The sequence below is a fragment of the Aspergillus japonicus genome (genome assembly GCF_003184785.1).
Source record: "Aspergillus japonicus CBS 114.51 unplaced genomic scaffold BO86scaffold_72, whole genome shotgun sequence".
Classification (NCBI taxonomy): domain Eukaryota; kingdom Fungi; phylum Ascomycota; class Eurotiomycetes; order Eurotiales; family Aspergillaceae; genus Aspergillus; species Aspergillus japonicus.
Genome location: NW_020291709.1, coordinates 96037 through 114246, shown reverse-complemented (window position 1 = coordinate 114246; position 18210 = coordinate 96037). Strand labels below are relative to the sequence as shown.

General features: G+C 54.5%; 5 protein-coding genes across 5 annotated transcripts; 3 read left to right on the top strand and 2 right to left on the bottom strand.

The window, feature by feature from the left end:
- The first annotated feature begins 136 nt into the window (after positions 1-136).
- BO86DRAFT_392557 (uncharacterized protein) lies at positions 137-1621 on the top strand. Its single transcript, XM_025672835.1, has one exon. The coding sequence runs from the start codon at positions 365-367 to the stop codon at positions 1433-1435; it is 1071 nt and encodes a 356-aa protein (XP_025523420.1). The 5' UTR covers positions 137-364; the 3' UTR covers positions 1436-1621.
- A 277-nt stretch (positions 1622-1898) lies between these two features.
- On the bottom strand, positions 1899-3436 carry pex19 (putative peroxisomal membrane protein receptor Pex19; the record flags this gene model as incomplete). The annotated part of the gene is made up of 4 exons (XM_025668415.1): positions 1899-2006; positions 2118-2670; positions 2728-3094; positions 3172-3436. The coding sequence occupies 4 exons, from the start codon at positions 3434-3436 to the stop codon at positions 1899-1901; spliced, it is 1293 nt and encodes a 430-aa protein (XP_025523419.1).
- Positions 3437-7334: 3898 nt separating this feature from the next.
- On the top strand, positions 7335-9028 carry BO86DRAFT_323008 (putative bZIP transcription factor; the record flags this gene model as incomplete). The annotated part of the gene is made up of 4 exons (XM_025668414.1): positions 7335-7514; positions 7862-8078; positions 8152-8652; positions 8703-9028. 4 exons carry the CDS (start codon positions 7335-7337, stop codon positions 9026-9028), a joined length of 1224 nt encoding a protein of 407 aa, XP_025523418.1.
- Positions 9029-10230: 1202 nt separating this feature from the next.
- On the top strand, positions 10231-12109 carry stm1 (putative telomere and ribosome associated protein Stm1). Its single transcript, XM_025672834.1, has 5 exons — positions 10231-10371; positions 10692-10710; positions 10903-11076; positions 11142-11286; positions 11416-12109. The coding sequence occupies exons 1-5, from the start codon at positions 10351-10353 to the stop codon at positions 11969-11971; spliced, it is 915 nt and encodes a 304-aa protein (XP_025523417.1). The 5' UTR covers positions 10231-10350; the 3' UTR covers positions 11972-12109.
- A 1504-nt stretch (positions 12110-13613) lies between these two features.
- On the bottom strand, positions 13614-16829 carry BO86DRAFT_459127 (putative glutaminase). Its single transcript, XM_025677333.1, has 5 exons — positions 16242-16829; positions 15771-16182; positions 14704-15709; positions 14521-14651; positions 13614-14472 (listed from the first exon to the last, which is right to left on the bottom strand). Exons 1-5 carry the CDS (start codon positions 16496-16498, stop codon positions 13771-13773), a joined length of 2508 nt encoding a protein of 835 aa, XP_025523416.1. The 5' UTR covers positions 16499-16829; the 3' UTR covers positions 13614-13770.
- Between the last annotated feature and the right edge of the window lie 1381 nt (positions 16830-18210).

The following is an 18210-nucleotide window of genomic DNA, read 5'->3' as shown; positions in this document are numbered from 1 at the left end:
AACACGTGATTCCGTGTCTGACGCGGACGCGTTGCGGGAGGGAATCTCCCATCCGGCATGCGAAATGCGAATATTTCGCCTTATCGCAGTGGCTGGGACTATCTTCAGAGCGACAGACACCGCTGTAAATACCGCCAGAACACCTTCTCGCCATTGATGCATATCATCCACTGAAGTCCTCCTATTTTCTACAACCGATCTTATCTATATCCACAACCACAGACCAAAAGTGGGACTACCGCTCGGAACCAAGCCCAAAACCTCACTGCTCGTACCGCGGGATCACATCACGACTACCGAGCACAGTACAGTTGCACTGCTTCTGTCCTTCTGGACCTCCTTTTGCAACAATTCCTCGTTCGCAATGATGTTCGCGACGCAGCCTGTATATCAGCAACCGGAGCAGCAGCAGCAGCAGCAGCAGCAGCAACAACAATTTTCGAATCCATTTCACACCACCGCAACCACACCGTTCGCGCGGACGCACTCGCATTCGCACGCGCACTCGCACTACAGCACACCCACGCGTCCCTCACCACTCTCCCCTCGCCGCCACCACTCCTCACCATTCTCCTCGTCCTCCTCCACAGCCTCAACAATGACCACCCCCAGCACCCCCAACACCAGCAATAACAACCGGAACCTCTTCTCCAGCCCTCTCGCCAACACCAGCGCACCCACCGACCCCGACACGCCATTAACAACCTTCCTCCCCTCCTCCCCCCTCCAACCCGGCCCGCCATCCTCAGCATCCTGCTTCGGATCGCCCGTCCACAAACCATTCTCCGCGGCCGCTGCTGCGGGCCCTCTCTTCTCCTTCCACCCCGACGCCACCAACTCGACAACAACCACAAGCCCGATCGCATCCCCCAACAACCCCTCCTCCCGCTTCGCCACCCGCTACGCCGCCCAGATCGCCAACCCGCTCACCAACGCCGCCGCCCGAACCACCAGACCCTACACGGGCACCTCCGCCTCGCCGGCGGCGCGCAACACCCGGCGCAACGCGTTCCTGAACCGCGTCAAGCGGGACCGCGCGGACGGGCGCTTCGAGAACCGCGGCGAGCAGCTGGTGCTGCTGGAGCATGTGGCGGAGCAGAAGCGGTGGGGGGAGGCGATGCGGCGGTCGGCGGTGAGTGAGTTTGGGCTGGGGTTGGATGGGTTGGTGGAGGACGAGGAGGAGGAGGAAAGTGTGGGTAGTGGCGAGGGGGCGGAGATGGATGCGCTGGATCAGTACCTTTTCGAGCAGGAGCGGGGTGCCATTGCTGCTGAGGAGATGGGGGCGGAGAGGGGGTTTGAGGCCGGGGGCTCGGGCTCGGGCTCGGGCTCGTTCAGTGATGAGGATTACGATGATATCTTTACGGATTTGGCGGGGGAGATGGGGATGGGCGGGTTTGCGGGGTTTGCGCATAGTCAGGAGATGGATATGTCGTGATCCTTTTTGGGGGTTTTTTGTCTGGCTCGGCATGTCGCTGGTCGACTTCGGGGTCTGATGGGGTTTTTCGTATCTGCTTGGGCGTTTGCGGGAGGTTGGTTGGTTTTAGGAGTTTCGTGTATATACGGCATAGGACCAGTGGATGGTGGTTGCGTGCATACTCTGGGTATATAATGTATGATCTCAATGGCATGACGCGTAGGTGCACGAGCGTACTATGGGAGACTATGATTGCTATATGTGCACTTGCTAGGCCCCTCTCCCGACCTTTACGCACAGAGTCACTACGTTCTTGGTGCAAGCCACTACATCAGACCATCATGACATACATCTAAGGAGAGCGCAAACAGAGGGATATATATGTACAAGACATAGACAAATGCCAGGGGAACGGCAATCATAACATCCGATCAGACAACATCAGCATCCAACATCGCGAGAGAACAGAACAAAAAACAGAGCTCTACTGCTGCGGACAGTCCGGAGCCCCGGGCCCGGCCCCTCCACCCATGAGATCCTCCATCATAGGCGCCGGAATCAGCTCATCCGGAGGATTGCCACAGGCTTGCATCTATACGCCAGAAGGGTCAGTGTTCAGTTCAGTTCCATCAGGTCTCGAAACCTGTCCCATGGACAAGCCAATCGTTTTGTTAAGAACAAGAAGAAGTGTGGGAGGACTCACCTCCTGCATCTTCTCCCACACATACTCGCGACACTTGGGATCCTCATCTGTGTACGCCTGGTCCTCGAACTTGGCGACGATCTGCGCCACGACGGCGGCCTGCTTCTCGTAGCGCTGCAGCTCCTCCCCGGACACCTTGCCGGCGGCCTTGTTCTCGGCCAGCCAGGGGCCGAACTTGGTGTCGAGCTCCTTCATCGGCTCGTACAGGATCTCCTTGTTGGACAGCTGCTCCATCATCCCCTGGAACATCTTGGTCAGGTCGGCGTCGTCGCCGTCGCCGCCGGCCCCCGCGCCCGCGCCCGCCTCGATCGCCTTGATCAGCTGCGCCACCAGGTCGTCCGCATCTCCGTCTTCTTCCTCGGCCGCGGCCGTCGCCTTGTCGCCGGACTCCTTCATCCGCTCGATCGTCCGCTGGATGGTATCGTTAAAGGTCTCCGGTGTCGCGGCAGCAGCAGCGTCGGGTGCTGCTGCATCAGCTGCACTCTGGGTCGCGGACGCTTCCCCGGCCGTCGCGCCACCACCTGCAGCAGCACTACCCTTCTTCTTGCTCTTACTCTTCTTCTTCTTGCTCCCACCGCTGCCACCGCTGCTGCTCCCACTCCCACTGGACTTCCCAGGCCCACTCCCCGCCTCCCCCTTCATCATATCCCCCACCAACTGCTTCAAAAAATCCTCCGCCGACACCCCGCCCTCCTCGAGTAACTTGGCGAACATCTCCGCGTCCTTGTCGAGGGACTCCTCGTCGCCGAAACCCTCGGGGATCGACGCGGAGGCGTCACCCCGCGCCCCCGCCCCCGCCCCCGCGCCCATCAGATTCGCCATGTCCTTCTCGAGTTGCTTCAGGAACGCTTCCTCGTCGAGATCGGCATCGTCCGTGGTGGTCGCGGCGGTCGCATCTTTAGCAGAGGAGGCAGAGGCAGAAGCAGCAGGGGGCTGCGCGGTCGACGCGGCGGGTTTGTTGAAGTTGTCGAGGACGTCTGTTTTCGGGTACCCCCGCTTTCTGTTAGAACACATTGCATAAGAACGAAAAGGAAAGTTGGGATGGGAAACGGACCGTCTAGCTCGTCGAAGTCGGAATCATCGTCGTCGTCGTCGTCTTTGTTGTTGTTGGCCACTTGCGCGGGTGGTGGTGGGGTGGAAGATGTTGTGGTGCTCGCGGGGTTGGCGGTGGTCGTGGTGGTCGTGGTGGTCACTGCGGGGTTGGTCGTGGTCGTGGTCGTGGTGGAGGGGTTGTTCGTTGATGGTATTTGGGCGTGCTCAGGTGAGGCGGCTTGCGTCTGCGCCGGGCTTGCGTCTGCTTGGGAGGTGGATGAAGACATTCTCGGTGTTTTTTGGGGGAGTTGCGTATAGCCGAGGTGTGGTGTTTGTGAGGGGGGGGGTCAAGGGTCTATGTATCCGAGTGGAAGATCCGCAGGGTTTTTTTTGTATCGATTAGATAACGTTGCGGCTTTGGTGGTTAGAGATGGGGTGTCCTCTTATTTGGAGTCCATGAGTGGTATAGAAAGAGTGGATGTCGAATGGGAGATGGAGTGGGTGGTTGAGGAGGAATTGAAGATTGAAGATTTGTTAGCCCGAGCCCTTTTGCCTATTCTTCATGTGAAGAAGTGTCCTGCCCAGTGGAAAACTGATTAATCCGGAGATGACATTGGAGCGCCGCGGCGAGGTTCCCGAGCCCCCCCGCCAACGGGTTGGTTGGCTCTGCTGCTAAACCACCACGAAACTACATCTTTGGAGTGCCGACCGACCATGTCAATTGGGGGAATTTCTTTATTGTGTCAGGAACAACCTGGTTGGATTGAATGGGGATTCATCCTGTATCGAGAGGGTTTCAATTGATGTTATCACCCCCAAACTGGGTTCCCTCTGCAACTGCAAGGTAACAAGACTCAGGCATTGATCGATTATTACAGGGTGCTATGGGGAATGAATGCGAGGAATCGAATGCCACAAGGATAACTAAGTATACGTATGACATAAGAGGCCCTTCTTCTTACTTTCCACCAAGTTTCTGGGGAAAGAGTCACAAAGCCGTGCACCGCAACCCCAGAATCGAATCGCACACAGGTGCATGTCCTGCTTTCTCGACTACGACTGCAGGGGGTTTGATTTAACTTCTACTGTTGTCGTTCGATTATGGAGAAAGAGTGCCAGCTCGCTTTCTCTTCTTTCCCTCTCACGATGTCAAGGATCAAGCGAAATGCCTGCTGCACTGCCATCAGCCCATCCATTGTTGCCAAACCCTCAGCTGATCCCATGGCTTGCACCTTGTGATGATGATCCCTCCCCGGATTGCCAGGCCTGTAGTAAGCCGCGGGCATTTCCACATACCACATATTGGGGTTGCAGATCTGAGAAAGGGCTGTACTGTATGTACTGTATGAACAGTACGTGGTAGTAGGCGAGGGCCGGCCCTTGGCCTGCACAAACAGACTCCTATCGGAGGTCTCCTAATGTGTACTGTACCGGTACACTTGGGGGATGGCAAAGTCCGACCTGGGTCTGGTTTCTGGTTGCATTCGAGAAAGTGAGTAACAGTAGTGCTTATGCCGCAAGCTCCCATCTAGCACTTTTATGGCAAATTGATGTTGGTTAGGTCTAGTCTAGGGAGCGAATTGTTGGCAGCTCCTCATTCCTGGTTAACAAGGGCAATTTAGTCGACCGTGTATGGTATGGTAAGCACACCAGGCCATCCAGACCCCGGCCCGTGCGGAGGCAGGGAAAATCCTCGTCAGGTTTGGTCACGAGTGTTTGGTTCGTTTGGTTGCTTCATGACAGTGGCATGTCAAGCGTCAGACAAGACAATTGAGTTCCAAGTTCTCAGATCGAGCAAGTCGCTTCTCAGTCAGCCGAGGTCCAAACCACAACAACTGCAAAGCAGAAGATGTGAGGGGAGGAGGGACGACGCAAGAGGACAAGAATTCCGCCCCAACGGAACCCACGAAAAATTCTGGCCGGACCATCATCCACTGGCTATTGAATGTGGTCGTCGTGCTATTGTTGCCCGGCCGGAACATCTCCGCGGGCTGTGGACCAGAGGGAAAAGAACTTCCCCCCTCTCTTTCCCCCCTCATCCCAGCCAACAGCCATCATGGTCTGTCAGATGGCGTCTGCAGGGTTTACTACCCTCTGGTCTGGAAAGAAGCAAAAACACAAAAAGCAAAGCAGATCCTACCTACCTACGGACTACAACCTTCCCCAGTGTGACGAACAACCGGATGACGACGGAGTGCATGGAACATGCGAACAAAAGCATTGATGTATCATCCCAAGTTCCGCGGACCGCGATCCAAAGCGTCAGACCGCGCGACACGTTCTCCTTCCTCCCCCCTCTCCACCCGTTGCCCTGCATGGGGCAGGGCGGACGAGCTGGTGGCCAGTTAGGAGACGATCTGAACTTCGCTGCTGCGCAAGTTGCTGGCTCTTGCTTGCCTGCTGTCTCTCTGTCCTTTCTGGGTGTGCTCGCTTGATTGTCTGGCCGCCTGGCGCACTCCGTCCGTACCTTGGGCGGATCTTCGGCTGGGTCAGAACCTCGCGGTGGATACTTCCTCCCTCTCTTGGGAAATGGTGCCGCTGCCAGCCAGTGAGGGTAAATGAGCGAACATGCTGCCAGTTGTTCCGAGATCACCTTAGCTACTCGGTAGGTAGAAGTGAGCAGAGCGCAGCAACGAGGGAAGAAGTTTCCCCTCTCCTGCGTGGATGAGGATGTCGTACTGGTAGTTCGTGGGTATAGTTCTCCATTTCAAAAGGAGGTTACCAATCATTTATGAGAACGCATTGAAACAAAGTACGCCGTACCGAGTAGTAGAACGGAAGCCCATTCCTATCCACTTGGTGGCCGTCAGACAAGCCCCGACCAGAGTTTGTGGAAGCGGCGAAACTACCAACCCAGTCGATATTGTCTCTCAGCGCAAACCCCTCCGAGTGGGATTGGGAGGGGAATAGAATTGATTGGATCGTCTGTTCCTGGTTTTTTTCACTTTTTTTTTCGTCGCCCTCCTTCCCCTGGAAAGGCCAGTCGCACTGGTTTGTCTGGATTTCCCCCAAAGGGAATCTTGACGAGGAAAGGGTCAGAGAACAAGAGACAGTGAAAAATTTTACAGTGGAAGGAAGGAACACAATTTATAGAGTCAGGAGATAGAAGAGGAGAGGAAGAGAGGGGAAGGAATGAGTAGAAGTAGCAATAATGATCAGATGAGATGATGAGAGAGTTTTTTTTTTTTTATTTCTAATTATTATTCTCTTTCCACATTTTCTTTTGCTTCCTTCCAATACTAATCCTCTCACGCCTTCTGTCTCCTTCCTTTCGCTCAAAATTTTCCCTGACTACTGACTTACTACTAGTCTCGCTCTTATGCTTTGCCCTCTTAAGGTCTACCCCGTTCTTGTTAGTAAATAATTTTACCTCACATCTTCCCACCTTCTCGCCCTTTCCCACTTTCTCCTTCCTCCCACCACGTCTTTTGCCTGCCGACGCTCGCTGGCTATCTCTCACCACTGTTCCAATTTCTTTTATGTCACTTGCTCCGCCGGACTCCCTGCGACCCTCAGCCTGAGTTCGCACGTCCCCCCTACCCCTCCTCCCCTAATTGCCGCCCATCCGCGCGTTTGCTGCGTCTGAACTACTGCTCAGTAACTATCTCGCAGCAGCAGCAGCCCAGCCCTTCCCCGCCGGGATCAATCTTCTTCCCTATCAAGTGGTTCAACACTGGCGTGTTTTACCTCATTGAGACATTCCCATTATCTCATCTAATCTTAAAACGCCTCTCACCGCGTTTACCCCAGCTTTGGTGAACATCGTGTCCTGTCACCTGTGAAGAGTGAAGAAGGTCAAAGTTTGTTGGTTCGTCCCTGAGACGTATCTGATCTTCGATCTGTCATCTGCCTTGTTCTCTTTTCCCTTAATTTTTCCATTATCTAAAAGTTTCCCCTCTTTTTCTCCTCTTTTCCCCTCCTTTGGCTTTTTAGGTTATATCAGCCAAACCCCGGATTCTGTTGGGTGACTCATCCAATACCACCGTCAACTCCCACCACCAACTCACGCAAGAACAGCAAGGGGGCACATCATCGCTGTCCAAGGAAATCTCCCCAATTCCTTTCCCCTTCCCCCCAAACCCTCAAGGCAATTTCCATCCAGGCAAAGAACCATTTCACGGAAGAGGGGGACAAGACATCAAAAGTCCTCCCCCCCTTTTCCCTCTAGAATTTCCAATGGTCTCTATGGTCGAGACCACCAGTCATCCTCTTCAAAATGAACCGGCCACGGATCCGGTCATTCCCAAGTCAGAGCCGATGCCTGAGGGTTCAATCAGTTCGGCAGTGTCCACGCCTGAGGCGGATGGCGAGATCTTAACCCAGGATGTGGCCCAGACACAAAAGCGAAAGGGTGGAAGAAAGCCTGTACGTAAGAAAACTGATCTGATTTTCTGAGCGACGAGTCCCTTTGCTCCCCTTTTTATAATTGTCAAATTCCCCCCTCTGGTTCTTCTCTTATCTCTCTTGGTTGGTGACCCTGCGTGCCAGTCCGGGGCCCCGCACGATTATCATTTATCATTATCATCACCTTTCCCTTCTGTCCCTTATCGTCCTGTCAGATCCCTCCCTCGCCCTCCTGCTTTATCTTTCAATGCACCTACGCTCCCTTTCCACCTGCTTTATCTCATTCTTACCCCCCTTGTTCGTTCCTGATTCCTTCTTTCTTATCTTGCTGCATTTTAGCTTCACTAGACTAACCCGACTCTTATCAGATCTACGCCACCTCGGAAGAGCGAAAGCAACGCAATCGCCAGGCCCAGGCTGCATTCCGGGAGCGTCGCACAGAGTACATCCGTCAGCTTGAATCAACGATTAAGCGCAATGAGGAGTCTCTCCAGACGCTGCAGCAGAGTCATCGCACTGCAGCCGATGAGTGCTTGATGTTGCGATATAAGAATTCCTTACTGGAACGTATCCTACTCGAAAAAGGTTGGTGTCCTTGACTATGCGTCCGATCTCCCGATAAAGTTATTCTTGTCTCAGCCATGCTGACCCCTCATAGGCATTGATGTCCAAGCCGAACTGCGACTCAAGGCCGGGGCACCTGGTACGGCTCCGGCGAAGCCCAACTTGATGACAAGCAAGCCTCCCTCCGCCCTGGAGCGCGCTGCTGTGACTCGCAACTCCGCTCAAAGGCATCCCCAAGGCATCGCGCCCAAGGAACCTTTTGGCATGTCCCAGCATCGCGATGGCGCATATGGCATTCCTTCGCCCCAGTATCAGGCCACACCTCCCTCGCATGCTTCTTCCCCATCCCACGCCAAGTCGCCCGCCTTCCCCTTTCAAGGTGCGATGTCCCCGGCTGGGGTTGATCCGCACACTCAACGTTCGCACATGATCGCCCACTCGCGAAATCTCAGCCAGACGACTCCTCCAATGAGCATCGGTCAGCCAGATACGGCGGAGCCAAAGTCTGCTCTCCCAAGTGCTGCGGGCCCTCGTGCTTCTCGTGTTCCTTCGGCCTACTACCCATCTCCTTTCCAGAAGCACTATGATCAATTAGGTAAGATATCTGATTGTGAGCCTGTCAACTTGGCACTAACCACCCCATAGAACAAGAATATGATGCTCAGGCAGACATGATCGACGACGAGCATGAGTCGGCTGTAGGGACCTCGTCCTATGTGTCCGGCTACAACAACCCGGGTTCCGTGGCCCAGGGAGCCCATCCGATGGGACAGCATGGTCTCAATCAATATCACCCGCATGCTGCTGAAGGCACCAATGGCGCGTATGGCACCAACAACGCCCCGGCCGCCTCCTCCAATCATATCTTGGGCAACTATGAACCCATGTTGGATGCCGATCCGTTTGGGCTCAGCGCCAGCATGCACTTCCAAACCCCCTTTAGCTACGAACAAAATAATACGCGTCATTGAGTTGCTGTTTCCTATGTTTGCTTCTTTCCATGTGTTGCATGTGTGCGACTTCTCATCTACGGGTGATGTTCGCGAGGATGGAGCCAGGCTTCTTTTCCCTGGCTGTGCCCCCGAGCACCTTTATGACTGGAAGACAAAAGTTGAAACTTCGAAGCATTGCCTGGCGTTTTGCGGTTGATACCATATGATTTGTTGTTTCACTGCGGTTTCTGACGTTTTGATGTCGCGGTCGGTATTCTCTATGATTTTTTTTTTTTATTCAAAAGAAAAGCAGCGTCGAAAGAAAGTGGTTCATGTGAGGCACATCTATTCTTGGTCTATATTTAGCTCGTTATATATGCATGACCGGCCCGCCGAGCAGCTGCATCGGGGCCATCTCTCAGCTCTTATGAACATATCTGATAATGGGTTCCAAGTGCGATTGCTTTCTGAGCAAGTCAATTCCAGCAGCGGCCAGAATGCGTCATGGAGTAAGTGTACTAGGTGAGCTCGGGGTCACATGGGTAGAATATCACGTGAGTTACCCGTGTCGGACAATGACAGCATTGCTCAGCAAGCAATATCCAATGGCAGAGCAATTTGACCACGACCATACAGAAGCGGAATAGTGGACGGTTTCAATTCGTTCTTTGCAGGATCACTAGTCGAGTAACTGGGGAAATCGCATCCAATGATGAATCTCTGGGGAGGGGAGGGGGTTCAATCATTGCTATAGATAGACTACTTGGTAGTACTCCCGAGTCGGGAGAAGAGAGAGCTCTTGTCGCTTACTGAGAAACCAGCCTCGATGCTGGTCAATCTCTACCTACCTAATAGCCACTGCAACAAGCAGCTTGCACCACCTGAGTACATGAATACGCCTCACCCGTAAGCGATGATGACAGCTTTGCGCAGTGAACAATGGGCTCAGCCAGCCAGCAGCTCGTATGCTTCCGAGCAGCTCTCCAGGTGATCATTGAGCAATGAGCATCATCTCATCATCAGGGCGTCATCCGCAGGCCGTTTACCCTAAGCCCTAGCTTCCCTCAACCAATCATGGTGCTCGTTGCCGAATTCGCTTAGCAGCAATCCGCACCTTACCGGATTGGGCGAGTGCAACCACAAACGTTGCCTCCATCCACCGTAGTCAGTCAACCCCTTCACTCCAACCACTATCCTCTCTATCTCCCCTATCCCATTTCCCATCCCCAAAGGAGAGGCCGGATACCTACTGTCGTCTAGGTTTCTGCCTGTGTCGACCATCCGTCACCCGTTCAGTCGGACCCGAATTGTTGTGATAGACCAGAGCCTTCCCCGGAAGGCCCCGCATAAAACCAGGCGTCATGGCGGACGTCCGGTCCAAGGTGCGTTTTTTTCCCTACGTCGAGGGGAGGAGGAGGACTTCTCGCGACACTCTATCGTTTTCCGCGCCGATTGGGAGCCAGCACCACCAAATTCCGCATCAATCCGCTTGTCTCAGGAGGTCCTGGGCCGCAAAATTGAGCTGGGAGGTCCTCTGAGTGGGAAGCGAGCGAGCGAGCGGGGTTGTGAGCGAGGGATTTGACGAGGTTGCTTTCGGTCCAATTCGGTTGCTCAGCGCCCAACACAACACAAAGAACACTCACCACACCCATCATCGAGGATCAAACATGTCCCCAGCTAACATATCTCTTCGTGATCACAGAACCTCTACGAGCTTCTTGGTAATTCTCGCCCTCTTCCTGCTGCTTCCTGCCATCTACCCTCGTTTGTGCTGCTTTCACTTGCAACATACCCTCGCGCGACTCGCGGTTCCACCCGCATTGCCATCCATCTACATCATCCATCCATCTGCCCATCATGACGAAGCGATCAATTTCTAACCTCTTGCGTGCTCTTGCGCTTCGCTACTACAGGCAATGATCCTGAATTGGACCCCAACAGAGAGCCTGAGCCTCCCACGAGGGCTGTAGACAGACCTGCTCCCCGTGTTGGCAAGCGCGAAGCTCCCAAGGAAGCTCCCAGCACCCAGCCCCGTGCCGAGAACAACAACGCTCGCCGTGGTAACCGTGCCACTGGCAACGAGGCCGGTACGTTCATGACCATGTCTCACCATCCGCAGCAACCCCACCCCCGGCTGACTCCGATCGGATAGCTTTCCGCGACCGCAACGCCGGCCGCACCAACAACCGCGAGAAGGCCACCGAGGACCCCAAGGAGGGCCAGCGCCACGGCTTCCGCGCTCGTGGTGAGCGTGGTGAGCGTGTCCGCCACGACCGCCAGTCCCGCACCGGCCAGACGTAAGCAACCACCTTGATCTCCATGCACACACCGCCGCCAGCGATCTGTCTGTGCGGTCGTCAATTCAGAGTTCCACGGTTGGGTGGAGAAAAGGATCATACAGGAAACTAACTTGATGCGTTCTCTAGCGACACCCGCAAGCAGGTGAACCAGGGCTGGGGTAACCAGAGCGGTGACAAGACCTGGGACGATGAGAAGGCCGGAGAGGACATCGCCCACAAGGACGAGAACGAGCCCCAGACTCCCGCCGCCGAGGAGGAGCCTGCCGACAAGTCCAAGTCCTTCGCCGACTACCTTGTCGAGAAGGCTGCCCAGGAGGACCTGAGCGCCAAGCCCGTCCGTGCCGCCAACGAGGGCTCCAAGCTCGACAAGAAGTGGGCCGCCGCCAAGGAGCTCAAGCCCCGCGAGGAGGAGGAGGCCTACATCAAGGGCAAGGAGGAGAAGTCCAAGCGCGAGAAGCAGCGCAAGGAGAAGAACGTCCTCGAGGTTGACATGCGCTTCGTCGAGGCCCCCCGCGGTGGTGCCGCCAACGGCCCCCGTGGCCGTGGTGCCCGCGGCGGTCGCGGCGGCCGTGGCGGCCGTGGTGGTAACAACACCAACGCTCCCCGCCCCAGCGGTGCTGCGACCAGCGGCGCTTCCGTCACCGTCGACGAGAAGAACTTCCCCAGCCTTGGTGGCAAATAAATGTGTTCATGCCTAACCCAACCACCGTCATGTCCCATGTCGAAGAAATCTTGCGTGTGTGCGCGTGTTTTATTTTAACTAAATAACTCACCCCCTCTGCCCGGTTCCAAAAAAACGAAAATTTTTTTATTAACTCGCTCACAATTGACACTATGTGTTCCGTTAATCTATCTTAATCTTTTCTTTAACTCCCTTGTCCCCGATTCCCCACGGAAACCCTCTTTCCGCACCCTTCAAACATCTCCCAAAGGTAGTCGGACCGTCTTGTCTTTGCTGTGTGCAGTTCGTGCCCCCCTTTGCCCTGGGCTTGATCGCGTGTCTTGAGCGCAAGGAAAATATGATCGCCACCTATTGTGAAAGTTATGCACGTACGATGATAGTTGCATATGGACCTTAAGAAGAGGAATATCTTGTGCCAACAAAAAAAGCGAGAAGATTTTCTTTGCAACAAGAACCAGTAGTCAGTCTTCTTGCCTCGGAGGCCATGCATACTGTATCTCTCAGTGGCTGGACATGTAGACTTCCCTTGCCCCCACAGGGTATCAGATGCAACCAAAAAAAAAAAGCTTGGTATTCGATGTGACTCGATCGATCGAATCAGCAGCCATCCTGGAAAAAACCTTCTCGGTGTGTGCCACCCATTGCCCCAGCTGGACACTACGTACTGTGCTGTTCTGGACTGTGCATCTGCATAGGTCTGCTGCATAGGCTCCTCTCCGCTCTTGCGGTACACCCCCACCCATCCTCCCTTTCCCGTTGGATAGTCATACTCCTTTGCAGATAGATGAGAAAGTTTTGTGGATTGCAGGCAGGATTGCAAGGTACGCATTGAAGTCGGTAGAGTCCAAGACCTTGGCCCCACGCTGGTTGCAGAAAGAGCTCCAGAGCCTGTAGAACGAAAGTGAGTGGATTTGCTTGCCTGTACCTCAAAGCATGCCCTTACAAGGTCGGCTCCAAGACTTTTTCGCTAACCAGGAGGTCCCGGATATCGGACATAGGTAGGCAGGTAGGCAGGCCGATGGTTCCTGAACTAGAGCAGTACGTATGTGTCTGGGTAGTCTGTATCGTTTCGTGGGTGGATGGTTCTGTCTACTGTTGATTGTGGCCTATTCTACTACCCTACTTTTCTACTATTCTACCTTTCTACTATTCTACTATCCTACTAGTACTATTCTACTATTTCTATCCTACCATCCTCCCACCCTACTCTCCTACTCTACAACCCTCCGATCCCATCAGAACAACATGTGTACTCCACGTGTACTCTACGCGGTGCGATCTAGTGCCCCACAAAACACTGCAGGGATCGAGAACCCAACCCCCAAGGTACCACCATCAAGGTACCAACCTCCAAGGTACAGTACATGACCGAGCATTGACCTCGGGGAATCTGTGTGTGGACCCAACCCCTCCCCTACGAGGCTTGCAAGCATGTTCTGCGCAGAGAAAGATGGGACAGTCAGGTGCTTGGGGCTGATAGTCCAAGATACGTGCACGCGCTGCCCGCTTCAGCTTTGTTTTCTGGTTGAGGAACTTACACGGATGGGTGGGTGGTAAGGGATTGGCCTGGGTTGGGTGGTTGCATGGGGTTCAACTATCGAGGATTCTATCTCGGATTAATGCGGTGTCCAAGTGTGGTAGTGGCAGTGAATCCAATTGTCTAGAGAGAGGGTTACGGTTCCAGCTTTCTACCCAAGTGGCTGGCTGGCTGGCTAGCTAGCTACCAATCTGAATCGCCGAGCACGGCGCTGCGTACGTATATATAGGGAGATACCCGACCACAAGCACTACTGCTGGGGTTACAGCTCCGTGTTCTCGGAGCTAGAGTCACCGAATACTTCCCCGAGTTGCGTGACCGCTTCAGCCGCCGCCGCCTCCCACTCGGCCAACGTGGTGGTTGAGAACGAGTCGTCTGGGTCGGTGCCGTCCAGGAAGGCAAGGCCGTCCATGGCGCGGCCGCCGCAGGCGCGCTGGAGGGCCAAGAAGGCGAAGTGGCCGCCGACGACGGGCCGGGCGTAGAAGTTGGGGCCCGGGAACTCGCCGCGGCCCTCGGTGTTGTGCAGGTCGGTGAAGGGGAGGTCGGTGACGGTCTCGTTGACCCAGCGGGCGACGGACTCGAGGATCTCGCTGCGCACCTCCTCGCTGGCGACCGCCATGGCGAAGAACTCCCAGTCCGTCTTGGTGTACAGGTGGCGGCTGTCGAGCGGCAGGCCGTACTTCTGCCGCACGTTGTGGTACCAGATCGACTGGCGCTGGTAGATGTGGCGCGGGACGAAGCCGGGCTTTCTCTTGGTGGTGAGAGGCTTTTGGCCGGTGTGGTGGACGGGGAAGGGGTGACGAGAGAGGTCGGTGCCGTCCAGGTGGAAGCAGAGCTGCGCGTCGGCGTAGAGGTTGTAGATGGTCGTCCAGGATCCGTACCAGTCGTAGGCGAGTTTGGCGTGCGTCTGGTCGCGGGACATGCCGTATTCCTCCCACTTGGCGATGTAGGTATCCGAGATGTTCTGGGATCATCAGCTCCGCCGGGTGGGAAGTCGAGACCCATGACATACCTTGTAGTAGGTGACGTCGGTATGGTAGCCAGCCACCTCGGCCAGTTTACTCATGGCATTGATGCCGATGATGCCCTTCAAGGCCAGGTTGGTCTGCAGAGCAAGCCAGCCGGCAAAGTCGTCCGTGGACACTGTGATGGTGTCAGTTCGCTCCCGGGTCGCTCTCGCTCAGGCATGACTTACGTTGGTTGGCGGGCTCGAGGGAGAACTCCACCAAGTAACCTGTCCACTGGTCCCAGAGTCGATAACTGCGTTGGATCCATCTCTCAGCCAAGTGCTCGCCTTGCGTGCCACCGCCCCATCTGCCATCTTGGTGATCGATCCCACCAAACATCTGCAGATCGATCAGGGGAAATTTGCCATTGGTCTCCTCGGGCAGTTCGGGAGACGCACCCTGCGTCGACCAGATCGAGGTCGCAGCAGTATCCTCCGAATAGCGAAGGGAGTTGACGATCGCCAAGCCCATGATGAGGATGTTACCGCACTCCTCCACCGGCATGTATTCGTCATTTCCGTCGGGGTGACCGGTAGCATTGGGGAAATGCGTCCCAAGATCATGCATGGCGTACGTGTTTGGATATTGTCCACTCAGCATGTGCTCAATCAACGGCTCCAGCAAGTACGCCAGCCACCGCGGGTTGGTGTACAAGAAGAAGGGGAAAGCGGGGAAGATGACATCGATGGTCTGGAAATTGCCATTCGAGGAGATCTCCTTCAAGAACAGGATGGGATCGTCGGGGGTTCCCGCGAAGGTGGTTGCTCCCATGACCTGGCGCGCGGAGAGCGCTACAATATCGACATAATCATGAGCTCCTGACTGATAGGCATCCTGGGCGAGCTGAGCTGAGTAGTTTGCAGCCAGGAGACTTGCATGAGCATAGTCATTGTAGTGGAAGCCAAGCACTGCCTCGACACTGGGGAACCACGACTCCCAGAGGGGTCGCATTAGGGTTAACCCGCGCGCTGAGGCATACTGTACGACTGGATCTTGGGTCAATGCAAGAGTGAAGGTCACACTGTCACTCTTATGGCCATCTTTGGGAGAGAAGACGAAAGATTTGGAGAATGCAAAGACCGGCTCACGGTCGCCAATGGCGCGGAAAGCGTCGTCGTTGACGTTGTCCAGGACACCCTGAGTGGAAAAGAGGCTTCTCACGGCCGATGCCTCTCCGGATTGATATTGCACGCCCTAGTCAGCACATTAGCGACGATGAATTTACCTTCAAGGGGGCTGGGGCCTGGGGACGCACGGCAGGTCCGGTGAAATGTAGGGTCCCCCATTCCGCACGATCCCGAATCTCCGACAGTAGTAACTCAGACTCCCTTCTTACACGCCACCTGCGCAAGGTTGGCTTGCTCTCCTCGGAGCCATATCCATCGTATTGCCAGGTGAGCTGGCTACCCGCGTCTCCGCTCACCCAGCGCCCGTTGATATCCATATAGACATTTATGCTTGCATTGCCATGCACATGAACCGACACATAGGAGGCGGGGATCGACTGCCGCAGAGTCGACGTAGGGGTGATAGGAGAAAGGAAAGATACGGTGATATCGAGCTGGTGATGGGCCGCGGTATTTGCAGAGTTGATACGGTAGGTCAAATTGGTGGTGGACGCGTCGTACTTGGCTCCAAGGTAGGTTGGATAATCAATTTGTAAAACACTATAGAGCAAACCTTTAGCAACTTACCGTAATTGGTCCTTGAAGTGACGATGACCTACCCCGACAGTGATTCATGAGGCTTGCCTAGCAAGGGATACACGGTGCCTGTGCTAGGGACCTGAGCCATGAGGGACAAGCCCAGCTCCTCCCCGGTGTAGAAAATGGGCCATTTGGACCAAGGCTCATCTCGAGCGTTGCCCAGCCAGGTGCTGAGATATGGATTCCGCACGATCAGGGGCAGGACCGGAGGGGTCAAGCTGGATGCGATACTCACAGTCGCCTGAAGGGCGGCTATGAGTACAAGGGAGAGGCGCATGGCGAGACACGGCTAAAACTTTGGCCAGTTCCAGTGTGAAAATAATGATGTTGACGTGATCAGAGACGTAGGAGTAGCAATGCCATCTGAGCGCAGCTAGGTGATGAAAGAAGGAGGCCGCGAGGTTCAGAGATGGATCAGATGTTACAGAAGTTCCGATGATGATGCAATCAATCGGCTCCGTCCACTGACAGATCTGCGGGGGAAGTATAAATAGTAAGGATCGACAAAGCTGTGGGACCTCAAAGATGCTTCGAAGGTTACACAGATACCAGATAACAATCGTTGGGGACAATGAGCTGGGAAAAGGATTCTAGAAGCTCGAGAAGAACAGAAGAACCAGAGCTGGAGGAAGGGGGAAAATGCGGGGAAAGCTGGGGATGGATGGATGGATGAGGATGAGGTAATCCGTGGCTGCTTTATCCATTGCCTGGTCACAGCCCTGCCAATCCATCGAAGTCGATGATGGTAGATAACAAATACCATATCTTATCATGAATGACTTTGAGTCAGGTACCTCCCACCAGTACTAAAATAGTTCTTTTCGAGTCCCGTTTGCTTGTCTGATACTCAAAGAAATCACATGTACTGTACATACAGTCTGTACTTGATTTCTGCTGAAGTGCGGAGTCAAAAAGAACCACTGGTCTTGTTTATCCTTGAACCTTGTCCATCTTGTATACTCCTACTTCTGTGACACTTCGAGAGTCGCATAAAGCCCATAAGCTTGATCGCGTAGCCGAGTGTTCCTTTGGGGGTGGCAGTTGGCCCCGTTAGGGGTTCACCGACAAAGCTTAGCACAACATGCCCTTCTGTACAGGACTGTAGTCTATGCTGAAAAATGCCAGAAATGACTGATCTGTTGTAGATATCACAGGACATAGGTCAAAGTCCAGATTGTATTTCCGACTGAACAACAATTCCCTCGACTCCAGGTTCGTGTTGGTGGCTCTCTCCAACTGCGAGCTGCGAAAGTGGCAAAGATGCAACATGCCCTAATTACGTGCGAACCAACGCAACGGGTCCAGCTGACCAGCACAGCGGTACGAAGTACTAATTGATATGATTCAGGTCTGATTTCTGTTCCCTAGCGCAATGGCAACCGGCCTACGAGCAACAACTGCCTAGTCCCTTGTGTATACTAGTGCTGCCTTATCAATGGCTAGGCTACGGCTAGGCCTCTCTCAAAAGTATGCATCACCGCAACTAGCATGGCTCAATTGAGGCGAACTCAGTAAAGAGGAACTCAGTGTGTACAGTCCGACTGCCTTCAAGGTTGAATGCCCGATGTCTCGCTTGGCAGCATAATGGCACTTCCTCCATTCTGACCACACATCCTCCTCCTCAGAGCATTATCCAAGACTCCTTCAAGAACCTCCTTAGAACCATGCATGGGAGCCTGCATCCTGCAGCAAACTAGAAATCCTCAAAGAGTCCTGCCATGCTTCCGAGGCCATTGGCCCTGGTGTGCAGGCATGTCAAGAGGGGAATACATAAATTTAGCCTGGATGGCTGATTGCCAAGTATAAAGATAAGACCGCGGGGCTGGAGGGGACCCAAGACGCCTGACGCTTGCGGGGAATGTCGGGCCTTGGAGAGTATGTCGACTAGCAAGGTCATCGAGTTGCAGTCTAGACAAAGATGCCGCATGACCATGCAAAGACCAAGGTCACTTGCGTGAAGCAGGGAGATACAAATCGTCGACCTCGACG

Coding starts and splice junctions, on each gene's coding strand:
- BO86DRAFT_392557 (XM_025672835.1), top strand. CDS start 365: ATGATGTTCGCGACGCAGCCTGTATATCAGCAACCGGAGCAGCAGCAG.
- stm1 (XM_025672834.1), top strand. CDS start 10,351: ATGGCGGACGTCCGGTCCAAG. Junction 11,077..11,141: donor TGCCACTGGCAACGAGGCCG/GTACGTTCATGA, acceptor CCGATCGGATAG/CTTTCCGCGACCGCAACGCC. Junction 11,287..11,415: donor CAGTCCCGCACCGGCCAGAC/GTAAGCAACCAC, acceptor TGCGTTCTCTAG/CGACACCCGCAAGCAGGTGA.
- BO86DRAFT_459127 (XM_025677333.1), bottom strand. CDS start 16,498: ATGCGCCTCTCCCTTGTACTCATAGCCGCCCTTCAGGCGACTGTGAGT. Junction 16,183..16,241: donor CCTCATGAATCACTGTCGGG/GTAGGTCATCGT, acceptor TTTGCTCTATAG/TGTTTTACAAATTGATTATC. Junction 14,473..14,520: donor CCGACGTCACCTACTACAAG/GTATGTCATGGG, acceptor TGATGATCCCAG/AACATCTCGGATACCTACAT.